This window comes from Carettochelys insculpta, chromosome 1 (assembly GCF_033958435.1).
Source record: "Carettochelys insculpta isolate YL-2023 chromosome 1, ASM3395843v1, whole genome shotgun sequence".
Lineage (NCBI taxonomy): Eukaryota > Metazoa > Chordata > Testudines > Carettochelyidae > Carettochelys > Carettochelys insculpta.
In genome coordinates this window covers 269,934,784-269,951,607 of record NC_134137.1, presented here as the reverse complement: position 1 = coordinate 269,951,607, position 16,824 = coordinate 269,934,784, and the positions used below count along the sequence as shown (strand labels likewise).

The window sequence follows — 16,824 nt, the reverse complement described above, 5'->3', positions numbered from 1 at the left end:
GTTGTGAAATAAATAGGATGAAATTCCATATGGAGAAATGCAAAATACTACACTTGGGAGAGAACAATCAAGTGTGTATAACGCAAAATGGGAAATGACTGCTTAGGAAGGAGTATTGAAAAGAGCCTGGAGACTATAGTGTACCACAAGCTAAATATGAATCAAAATCATAACACTGTTGCAAAATAAAATGGGGAAATGAACCTGGGATGTTGTTGTGACTGAATGAACTCCTACATTCATATCACTGTAACAGTCTGTCGTCTTCTTGGCAGTCACTTGATAACGAACAGGTCATCTTCATGTCACCCTGCTATCTGAGAGTCTGTTGATGGCTGATCAGCCCAATTCTGGAGCTGAAGATCTTATCACAGAAGGGCAGGTGTTGGTAGATGTTGGAGAAATGCAGGGCAGTTTTTGATGCTCCTTTTCTTCTCCACCTCTCCTCGCCTGCACTGCAGCCCGGACCTCTCAAATTGCTCCACCCCCGCACAGCCTGCCATTCTCCACTGGGGACAGTCTTGTGCAAGGTGCTCCCAAGTATCTACACCAATGCTGCATTTTTTTGTGTGTGTGTGTGCGCCTTCAGCATGTCCTTATATCGCTTCTGCTGGCCTCCTACACTCCTGTGTCTTTCCACCAGTACAGAAGAATCTGTTTGGGGAAGTGCTGATCACACATCCAAATCACGTAACCAGTCCAATGAAGTTGATGATGAATGATAATGGCTTCAATGCTGGTCATGTTCGACTCTTCCAGGACGCTAGTGTTCGTGCACCTAAACTCCCACAAGATATTTAGGATTTTCCTGAGGCAGCATCGATGATACTGTTCAAGTGCCTTCAAATGACACATGTATGTTTGATGAAAACAATGTGGAAACTGAACGCTTGATTGAGGCAAAAAGGAAAGCCTTTAGGGCCTGGCAAAGCTACATCAAATTATACAACTAAGAGAGAAGCGCATGCCAAGGCCAAGGCAGGAGTGCAACATAAAACAAGAACTCTAAAAAACCAGTGGTGGACTGAGAGGGTGCAAGAACTCCAGCATCTCGCAGACATCAACAATACAAGAGGTTTCTTCAATGCTACACAAGCTGTTTATGGGCCAAGAAACCATGTAATCAATCCCCTGAGACCAAAGGACGATACCAAACTCTTGAAAGACAATGGAGTCATTGCTTCTCACTGGAGGGAGCAGTATAATGAGCTCTTGAACAGCCCCTCCACTGTGGCCCTCGAAGTTTGTGTACACAATACGTCTTTTGAAGGATCATTTGAAACCTAGTAAGTCATAGGTCAAGAATTGCATGGTGAAAGGTATACATAAATGGCATACGAAGAGTTATAAACATAAACTGAACTGTGTTTACCAGATAAATCTGGGGAAAGACATGTTCCTAAAGACAAAAAGACAAGCTGGCACCTCTACCTAGGTGCCATCAAAGCTGACTGGCAATCATCTCTCAAGTAGTCATTCTCTGGTGACAAAGTGGGATAGGCAAAGATCCAGGTGCATTTAAACAACCACCACCAGGGAACCTCTTTCAACACAAGACTCCATGTCTCCATCCTCTCAGTGGGAGCTTTATCTATGGCAACCCTTGAGGAAATACTCTAAAGCGACCAAGTGACAAAAAATTACTGACCCCAAAAAAAAAACAAAAAAAAAAAAAAAACAGGGATTCTCTCTCTTATGTAGATGAAAACTAGCCCTTTGGAGCATGGGGGCAGATCCTTTGTTGAGATTTTTGTAGCCATGTTGCTTGGAAAAGTGGTAAGGATTTTACCTGGAGCCAAGTCTAGTTTGTTAGGTGTTAGCTACTCGGAAGCAATGTATCTTTATTTCTCTTGTAACTATTTCTGACTTTCTATACCAGTACTCACGAACTCTTGTCTCTTTGTAGTTTAACTTTTGATTTAAAAAAAAGACTAGCCCAGTGCTGCATTTAAACTAACTGGAGCTGCCAAACAGTTCAAACTAGCAAACGGTTGTATATCGACCCCTTACGGGCGCAACAAACCGCTAACTTTTGAACTGTTGAGGAAATGGCTGGAGAGTGCAGAGCAAGTTTTTGGGAAAATTTTGAAATACAGGTGCATTGAGTCAGTGTGCAAGTGTTAACCAAGGCTGGTATAAGCCAGAGTATGGCTGGTATGTTACTGACAGGCTGCTGGGATCAGAGTTACTGGATGAGGTCTGTAGGCAGGTGCGCATGCACAAACAGATGCACAGTGTGACTCACATGCTTGTTTGGCTGTTTGAGAGTGGCCCAGGTTGCAAGTCACAACACCATAAAGCTGCACTTCTCAGAAAGTTTCATTCTGTGGCCCACTACAAAAGCCTCTGCCGATCATTAGTGGGGGCGAGATACTACAGTTTGCAGCGACTGTTTTAAATTACATGAGATTCCTAACTTGCAAGTACTCAAGCAGCAAGGGGCATCTCTGGCAAAAAATAAATCTTTCACACCGGAGCCTGAGCTGGTCCCCTTCACATACTAGCATTCATCTGTCTGTATCAAAACTTGCTAGACACACTGACAGCCTTATTGTTCTTACCTCATATGGATGAAGCTCACCGTCTGAGGCATTTAGGCAGGAAGGAGTCCATTGGCTAGAAATGCTGACCTTGACATTGCTAAATGTCTTTCTGGAAGCATGGAGCAGTGAGTAACTGCAAAAACAAGAAAGTAAATGCACATAGGTCTGCCAGCTCTTCACTGGATAAGCAAGCAAAAGGGACACAAAATTCCACACACTGACTGCTTTGGGGCCAGCTAAGCACCTATTCTTTAGTTTATTTATTTACTTTTTCGCTGGGAGTGGAAACACCCTAAATTGCAGTTCCATACCCTGATTATTGTTCATGTGGGGAGAAAAGCCAGGCCTAGGAATAGGACCAGCATCACAATTTGGAGGGACAGATTTTATTTAAAAAGGGGCATGCAGCCAAGGGATGAAATGTCCACCAATGGTTAAACATACACACACACAAACACTTGTCCAGCTAATCATCATCAGAGGTTCTCGTCTAAAGAGGGATCAGCTATCTTCTCTCCTCCAGAACTCTGCAGGAAAAGCTCACTGTGTGCAGTATGCAGAGAAGTATAGGAAACTACCAGCAGCCATGGCAGAGAACTTCCCACTAGAGTTCTTATTAAAGGTGCTCGCTCATTGTTGGAGACACGGGTGTATTTCCTTCTGGTTTTGGAAGGCCCCACTTGCTCCCACTCTTCTGCAATGCAACTCTATGTGCAGCAAGAGGGACAGGTTAACAAAGTCCTTGACCACGAGCACTATTTATGTTTAAGGAAAGTTTTCACCTCTCATTTGATAATAGCTAAAAATTGTTGAATGGAAGTACAGCAGCCTGTGAAAACCCTAGACAGTCTACTGACCCCTGCAGGGAACAGACCACAGGAATATTCCTCCCCCAACTACCAGAGTATTAACTGCACATTTGGGTGCTTTAACTCCCACCACAAATTAATATCAGGTTCACAGCTTGCCCCGAGGAACACCATTCTATGGTGACGACTACTTTTTGTGGCACCCTTAGGCATCATCTGCTACCCCTCAGGCTGAAAACCACTAACCTATGTCAATATTCACACAGGGGTACACACATTTCATGATTTGGACAGGAAACCCTGGCACAAAATTATGACACCATGTCTCTGTACATCACTATTACTATTTGGCTTTTTATGGAAGTAGGATTCAGATCATCATGTTATCTTCCCTTCCTTTCCCGCCACATGCCTACCACCCACCGTCCCCCAAACAACTGCATGAATGCTATGCAGATCCAGGAGCAACCAACCTACCTGAAGAAGGTAAGCAGGAACACAGCAATGTGATGATGAGTGCAATGGGACACAAGGGCCCTGTTTGCAGGCTGCCTCCGCAATAACCCAGGTCCAGCCATGGCTCGCTTCTGGCCCTTGGCCTCACAGGTTGGAAAGTATCTTAAGTCATTTCTTGTCTCACTTAAAAGGAAAGAAGGGGGAAAACAGTTATTTTATACCCAAACTTTTCTCCAACATTCAGCAAAGTAGCTGGAACACAGCAAGAGGTACAATGCTAACTCCAAGTCTCTGATCCTGTCCTTCACCATTCCGCACACCTCTGCTGCCTTCTCAGTAGCTTTTCCTTTCCTGGCGCCAGTAACACCTGGAACAGTCTCTCATGCATCAAGCACCCTCATAAGCCTCCTCCCAACCCCTCTTTCACACGTACTTCTGTTGTCCAGCCTGTTCAGGTCCTCTGAAGAGGGCTTGCCAACTGACAAACTGCTCAAAAGGTAGCTCTTCCCAACCTCTCAATTTCATCCACCCCCTGTTCATACCTGCCCAACTCAGAATGCAAGATGCGCAGTGAATGAACTCTCCTTCCGCCATACAAGTTGATTGTAAGAGTCTTACTTGCTGTGATTATATGACTGCCATGCACCAGTGACTGTAAAGCAATAGTTCAGCATTCAAGTCTCTGTTCTTTGCTAGCAATTGCTGGAGTTAAGGGTACAATTTACGATTTAAATCTCTCCTTTTGCCAGTAAGACACCAACAAGACGTCATACATAAAAGAGCAGAATTAGACCACTGGAAAAGGGGAAACTTATCTTAGAACTTATTTTATTGGGTGGTAGGGCCTAGTAGATGGGCCTCCTGCCTATACGACATTGAGCAAGCTGCTTAACCTCTTTGCATCTCACCATCTCCATTTCCAAGCTGAGGTGTGCATCTCCCCAGCCTTCTGCAGTAGCCAGGTATTGTTAGGAAAAGGATTTTGACACTAAGATCATGTCAGGAGTATAACCTCTTATTCAGAGCCCTAAGGCTAGATCACAGAGACAGACACAAAGAGGTGTCGAGTGCTTTCTAAAAACCAGGAGGAGGGACTAGACTCAAGAAGTTGCCCTGTCATTTCCCACGCCTGTAAAGGCCTTATGCTCAATTCAATGGCAGTTCTGTGTTTGCCTGCAACTTCTGAACATCACATTTGATCAATTCCAAAAACTTTCAGGGAAGTGTCTAGGCCTCAGTGGACTCTGATTCGGGGGGTGGGGGGCAGGGAGGAGATCAGAAAGCTGTATGAGGGACAAATAGTGCACCTGCCACAGCTTCAAGCACCTCTACAACTGTCTTTGGATTAAAAAAAAGAACTGGTTAATGGCACCTCCAAGCACCTCTCTCACAGAAAGCCCCATCCCATTCTCTCACAGTTCAACCTTTTGATACCCAGCTTTATCTCCCAGAGAACAAGGGAGGAGGGGGAAAACACATACCCCACCCTGTCATGGGGACAACGATGTGATTCAGGAATGGGGCAGACAGAGCCCCAGGAATGAAGGCAAGGTAAAACATGAGAAAGGAAGTAATGAGGGTTCACACAGACCCCTGTCATAGGGGGGAAATTAGGGGACCTGGCATGGGAAGTGTGGGGGGGGTGAATGGAGCAGAAAAGATGGGTCACAGGGGGCAATAAGGAGCCCTATTATCATGCAGAGAGAAGGAAAGCAGGGGAGGGACACAAAGCATCTGCCTTCGGGAAAATGGGGGACTCTAGAATAGGGCTTAAATAGAGGTCCTGACCTGGGGAGAAAGGTGGGAATGGGAAACAGGTGGAATAGGGCACAGAGGACCAGCCTTCCCTGAAAGATGAGTGCTTGGGCAGCCACCCAGGACAGTGGATTAGCAGAGCCCCCACCGCTGACAGCATATGTTTCTACTGGAGATACATATCTGCACATGCCTTGATGCACATAAAACTTATTCTGCCCACGGATGGGCAAAATAGAGGGAACCCTGCACAGGACCCTTGGCAAGGGGGAGACTTGGTCTGGGGGAAGAATGAGAGAGAGAGAGAGATACAGAAGGCACACACAGAGCTCCTGCCCTCTATGTGTGGGAGGTGGGGACTACCCTTAAGGACAGTAGGGCCTAAGAGTCATTTCATGCATCCTGTGGTGAGGCCCCTTGAAGTTTATTACAAAACGTTTCAGGCAAATGAGAGGCAGGTTTGGGAAGAATGTACGTGGGCCTGTGGGGGAAGAATCTGTGGTGTTATCTCTTTAAGGGGTCTAGGTAGCTCCTCACCCTCCCAAGCAAGCAGAACAGCTCTGAGAAAGAGTGCATGCACACACTCTGACTCTACCTTCAGCACAGATTCATCAGTGGGAGCAGGCCTACTAACTGAGTCCCAGGCTGCTTAGAGACATGGCCCAGCTGAAAGAAAAGCTGCTGAAAGTCACAGCTGGCTTGAGGTAATGACCAGAGGGCACTACCTGATGGAAGAGGGCCAGAAAGACCCCTGACACAAAACAAGTGCTTTTGGGAAAAGTGTATTTGGGGTATATTGTGTAAAGCTTCTAGAAAAGAGTAGTTTGCTTCGAAAAACCCTTCAGAGAAGAAATTAAGTAAAAATGTCAGCAGGGTCCTGTTCAGTCAGCAGGAAGCACTAGAGCAGATGTGCTTTATGAAAGGAAGCATGTGGAAACTCTGCAATGGCGTCCACGGCTCATCAAAAGGTTCTAGGGGAACCTGGTACAGGCCAAAGGGGAGATTATTATATATATAATATGTATGTATATATATATATATATATATATATATATATATGTGTGTGTGTGTGCGTGCGCGCGAAACGAGTGAGCAAGCACTTGGCACAAGGAGGGACGTGTGAAGGCCGCAGGGAGCCAATGAAATAGGGGTGATGGGAGGGTGGTGCACAGGGAGCTTATGGCTAGAAAGACATGACTATAAGGAACCCCTGTCAGTAGCAAAGTGCTTGCTCTGCAGAAACTACAAATGCTGAGATTACCTAGTGTGAGAGTCTATATACTTACAGCTGCAAAGTCAAGAATAAAGAAAAATCCCACTGAAGTTACTTCTAACATCTATCTTATCCCTCCCTGCCAGGACTGAACTGTTCCCTGACGAGCATATCCTGAAGACTGGTATGCAGGGAGCTCTGGGAATAGTATCTGTAGCTATTGGCATTATCAGTCAATTTTTCAGATAGTTAACACTCCCTTCCCTACCCCCCCCCAGTTCGTTTTATGTAAGCAAAAAAAAGTCAGTTCATTATTCTACACAAACATTAAAACATTGCTGGGCAGCAGAGTGGGGGCACAGCCACTTGTGATTTAGTCTTGTCAACACTCATCATCATCATCATCCACCACCACCACCACGGGCTCAGTGCCTGCTGGTGTCTGATGCCTCTCTCACTATTTCCTTCCATCTTTCCCTGTCCAGCATTGAGAGGCCTCGTTTCTGTAGACTAGCTCCGCACCAATCTACTGGATCCTCTACCCATTCTCCGTGGGATCTGCCTCTCCTATTTAAGCGTCCATTATGCCCAATACCAAGGTCTTGATTTGTTGTTCGTCATTCATTCTGAAAATACGCCCGAACAGCTGTAACTTGCGTTGTATAACCTTCTGTAATAGGTTCTCTTTCAGCTGTATTTTCTTACCTAATCCCTCTTTGGTGACTTCTGCAACCATGCTATAACTCGTCCTCTCAAACACCACTATTCTTCTCTCTGAATCTTTCGTTATCACCCATGCCTCACATTCATATAACATGCTGCTGAATACACGCTTTCACGACTCTCAGTTTGCTAATCGCTTTGATTTTACAGATCTTATCCATCACCTTCAATCTCACTCTTGAATTTGCTATTCAAGTCACTATTTCTTTCTTACAATCTAGATCACTTTATGTTGCTCCCCAGATGCGTGAACTTCTGTGTTCTCTAGTTCAATCCCATCTACACCGATCTTCCTTCCAACTTCCTTATCTTCAAAATACCAGTGTTTGTTTAATCGATATTCATAATCCATCTGTACTGCTTCCCTTCCTCATATAGCACCTGCACCGTTCTCACTAGCTTCTCCTCGTCTTCCTCAACGATACCCTTATCATTCATGAACCTCAAGTTTTTAATTCTTATCCCATGCATAGATATCCCTTGTACTTCTTCCTTTATCCTGTCCATCGCGCTCTCGAGATGCGGGATGTTTCCGAGAGGGCAGAACGGCAACCTAGGGTGAAATGAGGTCAGGAAAGCGGCCAGAAAGGATAAGGCAAAATGGTTAGAGGAGCAATGTGAAGATATAGAAAGGTATTACTGCAAATGTAAGATCAAGGAAGCGTAGCAGTTGATTAGGAATATTAATAGGAAGTGGCAGCTAAAGCCAATTGGAGCTGATGGAGACTCAGCGATATCGCATGTCCGTGTCCTGTACCTCTACTCATTCTAAAGCAACTTCCCAACTCTCCACACACTCACCACTGCCCCTACATTCTCACTGATATCCTTCAACAACCCTACGAGTCTGCTTTCCATGCTGTAAAACTCCAACATCACCCAGTCACTTTCTGATCTATACTGTCAAATGCCTTCTGAAAAAATAGACAAAGCAAGTGCAGATGTTCTAGTTCCTTGTTGAGCTTTCTCTGCCAATATCTCAGTGCCAATATCTGCTGTATGGCACTTCTATCTCCCCTGAACCCCACTCGTTCATCCACTAGATGTTCTGTGATCTTAGTCTCTGTCAGTATAATCATCGGCACCTTGCCTAGATGACTCATCAGGGCAATCATTCTGTAGTTCTTGCACTCCAATACACTTCCTTTCTTGTGTATAGTCACTAGCACAGATCTTGTCCACTCCTTAGGCCCCTTCCCCTCTTTCCATGGCATATTACATAGTTGGTGTATTTCCTGAATCATACTTTTCCCACCATATTTAAATTACCTCTCCCGTGATCTTATTTCCTGGGCTCTTGTTGTTCTTTAGTCATTTCACTGCTCCTCCTTCAAAATATCAGTCTCGCTCCTGATGCTCAGTGGAGAGCTCTCTTTCAGCTCTCCAATCAGTCTCTGAGACACTTGGATCCAACTGTGCTTTGTACAGTTCAGTGCAATATCTTCTCCTTGTTCACAAGCACCTCTTCATTCTTGTCTTTGATTGCCATCTGCTTCGGCTACCACTTCCTATTAATATTCCTAATCTTCTACACCACCCTGATCTTTCATTTGCTGTAATACCTTTCTATACCGTCACACTGCTCTTCAAACCATTTTGCCTTATCCTTTCTGGCCACCTTCCTTACCTCATTGCATCTCACCCTATATTGCTGCTCTGCCCTCTCAGAAATATCCTCTCTTTTGGGCCAATTTCAGCATCTGTTGCATAATTCACTTCTTATTGATCTTCTCCTGTAACAGGCTGCTCAACTGCCCCTATGGACATGGCTATCCCTTCGACTCTTATCTAGGTCTCTCTCTGCGGCTGCACTCCTAATCTGCTCTTCAAGCACTGTTTTGTACACATTCTCTATGTCTTCCTTGCCTAGCCTCACCATGCTTCTTCTTTTCTTAAACTGAGTCTTACAATTTCTCTAGCATTTCCTCTTGATGTTTGCGATCACTAGACTGTGGTCTAAGTCTACATCTGCTCCTTGGAAAGTTCCGAACCGCTGTACTGATATTAACAATCTTCAACACTGACTAGCCAAATCACATAAGAACCGTTCAATGGGAGCAGCGCTGCCAAACTGCACAAACACCCAGCACCCATTCTGAATACCAGCGAAACTTGTGGTTATGGAAACATTCCTCCCTTGGGCTGTACAACAGTTTACAAAAGTGAGTATAGCTAGAGAGGAAAAACATAGCATTCCGCTGCCCTCCTACCTATGGGAAGGTGCCTTTGTGATACTTTGCATGTTTGACAGCACTAAAATAAAATGGACACATCACAAGTTTTCAGCCACACAATACAACTTGGAGAACTGAATACTCACTACCCAGTCTCCCTCCTTTTCTGGGTTACTGGCAGTTGCACTAGGGCAGAAAAGCAAAGTGCTTATGGAAACCCCTCTCTCCCATGATTATTCATACCACTGGTTCTTCTTTTCCTCGGAGAGCATTTTTGAAATGGTTCCACTAGAAGAAAATCTCATTTGTAAAGACTCCTAAGGCACATATGCCTGGCACTAAATATGCTGTAGCCACTAACAGCTGATGAACATCAAGTAGCAAAGTGTCTGTGAGTTGGCTTGTTCCTTTGAATAGGCAAAGCACTTAACCTAGGAATAGTGAAAGAAGAGAAATATGCAGGGACAGCCATTTTTGACTCCAAATCCCAACAACTGGTTTCTAACTAGAACTGGCTCAAGAGATGGAAGGATACAGAATGGGTACACATGCCACAGTACAGTCACTAGAGAGAGCCTTAACCTACGGCAGGGGTTGGCAACCAAAATACCAGAAAGAGACATTTTTTCAATTTGGTAAAAAACTCAACAATCCAAGAGCCGCAATGTATGTGAATACGAGATGGTCCTTAATAAATAATGCCAAACCATACATTTTGTAACCTTGATTTTAAGCGCCATACACACAATGATTTGTAATGCGATACGTTTAATGCAGGACGTTCACAAACTTTTTACGTGTTTTATTTCCTCACACTTTAAATGTGCGTTTATACCACTGTCCTCCTGACTTCACTACTGAACCTTCCCTCTCTCTCTCTCTGGAGGATACTAGGGGGAGTTATCTAACATTACAAGATCTCATTGTTTGCTATTTAGATATGAGTTGTTCATTTTCAGGCCTTTAGACATTCACCATTTATCAAAAATAATCAGGAGTTTTTTTTTTAAAAAAAAAAGTTTGCAATTATAGCACTGGGAGCCACAAAGAAGTCCTTAAAGAGCCGTGTGCAGCTCTAGAGCCACATGCTGTAGACCCCGGATCATACGACGCAAAAGACTTGTTCAGACCTGACTACTAGACAAGTCTTGGTCTCATTTTTTCCACAAAATAATTTGGTTTTTTTTTTTTTTTATTTCACATTGGAACAAAGCCAAATATTAAAAACTCAAAGTTTTTTTTTTATCTTGCTTTCTGGCCAGTGTTAGTTGTTCTCTGTTGCAGTCCTCTTCTTTGGGACCTCAAGGTGTGCTTTAAAGATTAACAAGTTAAGACTCAGCACTTCTGTGACATTCAAGTAGTATTATTCTCATTTTATTGATGGGCAAAGAACACAGATCTGCTTCTCAGTGTAGTGGGAATACATCATGTATCTCTCTCTTATATACAGTAAATCCCCATGTAACTCATTTTCACAAAAGTCAAATTTTCATGCCGCAGCCTGGTTCCTAGCTCCCCTGGGCTTATAGAAACCAGGAAGCTTGCATGAGCTAGTCAGTTTCTGCGGTCCTGCAAGCCCAGGGAGAGGGGGAACCAAGCAGCAGACAGGTTCTCAGCTTCTCTGGGCTGTTGGGACCCAGGAAGATGACCAGTCATGAGCTGGTCAATTTCCCGAGTCCTGCAAGCAACAATGAAAGGGGACCCAAGCAGCAGCCTTACCTGAGGATGCAGCTGCAAGCTGGGCTGGAAGCCCAGCCACTTCCCAGCAACGGGGCCTCTCTGCCCCACCCCCTGCACTGCTCCCCCCACACCCTCTCTCACATCAAATGTGCATATCTTGGGGGATTACTGTAACTCAATAGCCAATCTCAAAGCACAAAGGCAGGTCAGCATCATTAGTCCCAGTCTACATATAGGAAAAGAGATGCACAAAGAAAGAGAAAATGATTTGCCCACTGGCTCTCTGCAGGGTATTGAGGGGAGATGGGGAGTGGGGTCAACTTGCAGAGCCAAGCTTAGTACCCAGGTCTCCAGAGCCCCAGTCCAGCATCCTATCCTCTGGATCCTATGGCATCCCACTATAAGAGCAAATGGATTTGGTGTCCAGAAGCAAAATAACTGATGTATGAAATTAAATATCCTGCCATCTTTGTCCATCCACTCCTTCCCCCCACTCCTCACCACCAAGCAGTAGAAAACACACAGCTCTTTAGAGGAAAATTAAGCACACCACAATGCACTTGCCAATGGTACTGAAGGAGGGGGGAAAAAAAAAAAAATCATTCTGAAGTGAGCAGCTTATAGGAGTAAATTTTTTTTTGTCCAGATCCAAATTTCTTGATCAAGATATAGTCAAGGTCCAGAACCAAAAGAAAATTAAAAAATAAATAAAAATTCATACTCCATTCAAAACCATCTGGCTGTCAGCTTTATCAGACATTTACTGGTGAGAGTTGCTCAGCAGTTTTCAGTGGTTAGCCACAGTTTTGACCCTACGACATCTAAGGTATTTGTACAGCACACATCTTTGTTGTCTCTAAGGTGCCCTTTTCTGGAGCTTTTCAGTCCCAGTTACCCTTCAGGAGGGTCACCTGCAGAGATATAGTGGCTGAAGCATATTTTATTATATAAGGCCTGAGCTTTTTAAAGAAGATTTTTTCCTGATTTTTTACACTTTAGGAATTAACATCTGGTCTAGGCTGGAGGATACCACAGTAACTAGAGAACTAGTGAAGTGACAGGAACCAGATAAGTGAAAGTTAAGCCTTTAAGCCGGGAAGATATTTTAGTTAAGACTATTTAGGACCACCTTGTTGGTTTGTTTGCAACTATTTAACTTCAACAAACACCACCTGGAATAAGCCTTCATTAAAGGTTCAAACCCCTCCCCCTTCAATAAAGGTGATAAGATTTCATGAACATTCCTGAGATTAGCTACTGATCCTGCAAAGCAGCACGGGAAGACCCAAGTTAACATTCTTGATATTTCTGAAGTGAAAAACTAGTATAAAACTTAAAAAAAAAAAAAAAAATCTTTTCAGATTCTCTCTCCCCCCCCACATAAAAAAAAAAAAAAAACCACCACAAGAGCAGCTCTCTCTAAAGCCATTTGCAGGTCAGCTGTAAAGCCAGACCAGTTTCTATTTTTAACATACTCATGTTTTTTTTAATTGCTTTAACTGCTATTGCAAAAGGGAGAGCTTTCTTCAGATCTCTACAGTGATTGCTAATTAGAGATGAATAAATGCCAGTTAGTGAATCTTCAATAAAATTTTTGGAACTCTTAATTTGAATTGTCTTGTTTGCTGTTTTTAGCAATAAACTAGAACCATATAGCATTGACACTATTGCCGTTAAAGCAATTCTGCTGCAGAACACTCAGAGGTCATCAGTCTAAGTTCCAGAGGAGTCTGCACTGTCCCTGGTTTCACACCTGCAGTAGAGGGCCTGCATTTTTGCATACCAAGGGTTTGAAAGTTTACATTCAGATCTGTATTTTAAAAAAAGCTCAGAAAGAACTCATGAAACTTTACAGTTCACAAAGCATTTTGAAATTCTCAGAAAGAATCAGATGGGTAGCCGAGTTAGTCTGTATCTTTGAAAAGAACAAGAAGTCCCATGGCACTTTACAGACTAACAGGTATTTTGGCAAAACAAAGCAACAGAAATGTAGCACTTGAAAGACTAACAAAATGATTTATTTTGGACCATTAATGTTCCATGGTCAAAGAGCAGCTTCATCAGGTGCACAAGTGGGGGGTTCCACTCAAAAGGAAGATACTGCTGAAGTACAGAGCATAATCAAGCTCGTTTCTGATATAAGACCCTCAAACCCACGCGTTTAGACCTGAAAACGGGGACAGCTCCTGAGCCGCACAGACACTAAATCTCCCACGGCAAAACAAGTGGAGGCCCAAGTGACAATACCACAAACAGCAGAGGCCAGGGGCAGCAGTCCCTGTAAGCTGAGGACGTGGGTGGCAGCCTCAGAGGGATCCAGGGGCCGCCCAGCTGATTGGCAGAGCGCCCACAGCCGGCAGCCTGTGTTTCTAGTGGTGGTGCACATAATGAATTACCTCCCCCCGGGGGGGAACATCAGAGCCCCTCCGCCCCCGCTTGCCCGCTCAGATTAAGAGACCAGTAAGGCCGTAACGGGCCCCTGCCTGGGCATTGCTGGCACATCACCCCCCGCCCCATCACCCCGGGCGGGCTGGGAGCGCTGTCTGCTGAACCGGGATGAGGAAGCCTCTCCCCTACCACCCCCGCGCGCACGGGCCGGCCCCCGCTCACCTGCCTGCTCAGGCGCCCTACAGCCGCCCACCGACTCCCTCCACGTCAACACACCTCACCCGCCAGCATCTCCGGGCCCGCTCGGGGAAGTAACGTGGTTCTAGCCCATCCGGCGGGAGGGGCATCCCGCTCCCGGTGCATGCTGGGAGTCGTAGTCTCCCCGTGCCTCCTTCCACCCCAGCTGCGCGCTGCCCGTCAGGATGGAGCCGTTGCATCCTTGCCCCACTACCACGCCCGCGTTATATCGTCTATCCCTCCCCCAGCATGCCCAGTCCCACCCCCCTTCAGAAAGCGGGGCCAAGTTTCGGGGGGCCCCCCAACGGGTCGGGGCCAGGGAGAGCCCCTAAAACCCCGGAGCCCCTAAAGCCTAGGGGCTGATCGAGGACAGAGGTCCCCAGGGCCCTCCGAAGGGCCGGCCCCCCCCGTACTCACCCCGGGGGCGGGCAGGCGGAGACCACTGGCTGCAGCGCTGCGCCCGCATTAGTTTTCCAGCCGTGCCAAGCCCCAAGCCCGTCCCCGAGGGAAGTACAAGCACATTGGAGCCAACTTCGGCACCAAGCCCGAAGCGGCCCGGAAACAACCGGGAGCCCGCGTAGCCTGCCCGTAGCCGCCAGGTCTCCTCCCCTACGCGAGCTGCTCCTCTGCTCAGGGCCTTTTCTTCGTGTGTGGCCCCTCTCCTAACAGCCAGCCTGGCGTAGCGCCCCACGCCCCAGTTAATCATGGCGTTGACCCCTCCCGCGCGCCGCTCGGGCTATTTAAGAAGACCCCGGGGGTGCCCCTGTAGGGAGGTAGCAGATCTGCCACGGAAGCGCTCGCTACAGGTCCCGCCGCTCTTCGCCTAATCCGCAAAGCACTAGGCTGTGGGGGAGGGGCGAGCTGTTTGCCCCCGGGCTCGTGTAGCTTGTTTCTCAGGGGAGCGCTCGGGGATGACTAGAGCCACTGCACTGAGCAGCTCGATCTATGAACTACATTTCCCAGTAGCTAGGGATGGGGGTAAAGGGCGGGCAAAGATGCACAGCGCTGTACCTGTGCGCACAGGTAGGAGGAAGGGGGTGAGTAACAGGTGAGTAAAGGCAGGTGGGGGAGCTGAGAAGCGTGGCGGGAGCCGGGCTTGGCTCCCCGAGGCTCCATACCTCGGGAACGCTCAGTCGCTCGATCCCCCCTCGGCGAAGGCAGAGCCGGGAGCTAACCGCCTGCGAGAGAAGTTGTGAAAGAAAGCGGGAAAGCCGCTGAGGTGGACTCGGTTCAATGGGGGAAAGGGCGCAGGAGAGACACGTGGTTTCAATCCGCTCTGCTGCGGGCCAGGCTAGCCGGAAATCGTGCGGAGCTTTACTTTCTTTGTGTCTAAGCCCCTGCGAAGCACCCGGAGGCGAGGGGCGGGGGAGGGGCAGTGGAGTGGGTGTGTTTCTCCTGCCGACAAGGGCCCTTCGCTCGAAGTTAAACTCTCCTGGAAGGAGAGGTCAGACTGCACCTCGTTCTGTGGGAGGAGCGCCCATCACTCGCCTGCTGCCCCAGAGCTCTGTGTTACTCGGGGGAGCGGGGAGCAGCCCGCGCGGACCAGTTCTCGCACCCCGGCCACTGCCCTGTGACTCCCTGGGCCTTGAGCGCCGTCTCTGTGCTCTCTGCCAGGGGGGAGAGGCTGAGCCCAGGGGAGGATGATGGCCTTCTCCAGCTCCGGCTCGGAGGACGCCTTCGACTATTTGTTCAAGATCATTCTCATCGGGGACTCCAACGTGGGGAAGACCTGCGTGGTGCATCGCTTCAAGTCGGGGCAGTACCACGAGAAGCAGCAGAACACCATCGGGGTGGACTTCACCGTGCGCTCCCTGGAGATCGACGGCAAGAGGGTGAAGGTGAGTGAAGGTCGAGGGTGACCCAGGGTGGGGGCACAGGAGGACTAAACCCCAGTCCTGAGCGGTACAGGCGCGGGAGACGCCTCCTCTCTCGGCTCGGGTGCCCTGCGCGGGACAACGCAGCTGCTGGCACCCGGGACTCCGGGAGGGAACAATGAGTTGCAATGACTAGGGCGCTCAGCGAGGTGCAGGCGCTGTGGTGCATGGCACGCCGTGAAACTGACACGCCCCAAACCCTCCTGCCCGGGTGGTGCTGAGGGCGCGCTGAGACACTCCCGCTAGAGGGCGCTGAACCAAGCCGCAGCAAGCCAGTGCTTACTGGAGGTGGGCGGGGCCATACCTGTTCCTGTCAATCCCCAGGCCTGGGGCAAGCTCTGCTCCTTCCTTCAAGCGCTGGCTTGCTGTGGGCTCTGGTCCCCTCTGTCCCGGACTTCCCCTTGGCTTCCGCCCACTTAATCTGTCAGATGAGCTAGACCCCCTCCCAAGCAGTGCTGCTGGGGCACAGGGCGGAGGAGCATGCTGGTGAGAGTGTAGTAGAACAATGCGCTGCAAGGGAACTGCAGGGTGAAACCTGTGTGTTTGCCTTACTTGTGTGTGGCGACTTCCTCGGCACATCTTAAAAACAGTCACTTTGAGGATTCTTGGAATAAGTGGACTGTTTTGGAGGTGGGCTTTTGGCCTGGTCTGTGGTGAAGAGGATAGCACTCTGGCAGCTGGATCCAGTGATTCACCTAGGGAAACCTGCACATGGTCCCTGCTCTCCCTGGGATCTGCACAAGGCACTCAGCCCTGAGGAAAGCTGAAAAACTGGGATCTGTGAACAACAAGGAGTCTTGTGGCACCTTATAGACTAACAGATATCTTGGAGCATAAGCTTTCGTGGGCAGTCTATAAGGTGCCACAAGACTCCTTGTGTTAGTCTGTAGCTTTGAGAACAACGGCTACTTCTGATACTTGTCACCATGGGATACTGTGGTGATGGGTACTAAAGGAACACTTAACTAGTAC

At 47.5% G+C, this 16,824-nt stretch overlaps 2 protein-coding genes across 5 annotated transcripts in view; one reads left to right on the top strand and one right to left on the bottom strand.

The window, feature by feature from the left end:
* The window catches only part of SLC37A3 (solute carrier family 37 member 3), a 43,156-nt gene extending 28,741 nt beyond the window's left edge, over positions 1-14,415 (bottom strand). The window contains exons 1-3 of one of the 3 annotated variants that reach the window (XM_075007341.1): positions 14,396-14,415; positions 3,830-3,991; positions 2,562-2,676 (exon numbers count right to left, since the gene is read on the bottom strand). In XM_075007341.1, coding sequence (XP_074863442.1) covers positions 2,562-2,676; positions 3,830-3,930 — 216 coding nt within the window. In that variant the 5' untranslated portion in view covers positions 3,931-3,991; positions 14,396-14,415. Of the gene's footprint in view, positions 1-2,561; positions 2,677-3,829; positions 3,992-13,963; positions 14,062-14,395 lie in introns of those variants that run through there. The other 2 variants (XM_075007324.1, XM_075007335.1) reach the window with 2 other exon arrangements.
* A 505-nt stretch (positions 14,416-14,920) lies between these two features.
* RAB19 (RAB19, member RAS oncogene family) overlaps positions 14,921-16,824 on the top strand; it is a 29,114-nt gene continuing 27,210 nt past the window's right edge. For both annotated transcript variants that reach the window (XR_012647224.1, XM_075007306.1), the window contains exon 1: positions 14,921-15,816. Coding sequence is in view for 1 of the 2 variants with exons in the window: in XM_075007306.1 (XP_074863407.1) it covers positions 15,619-15,816 (198 nt within the window). In the remaining variant the exon portion in view is untranslated. The remainder of the gene's footprint in view (positions 15,817-16,824) is intronic.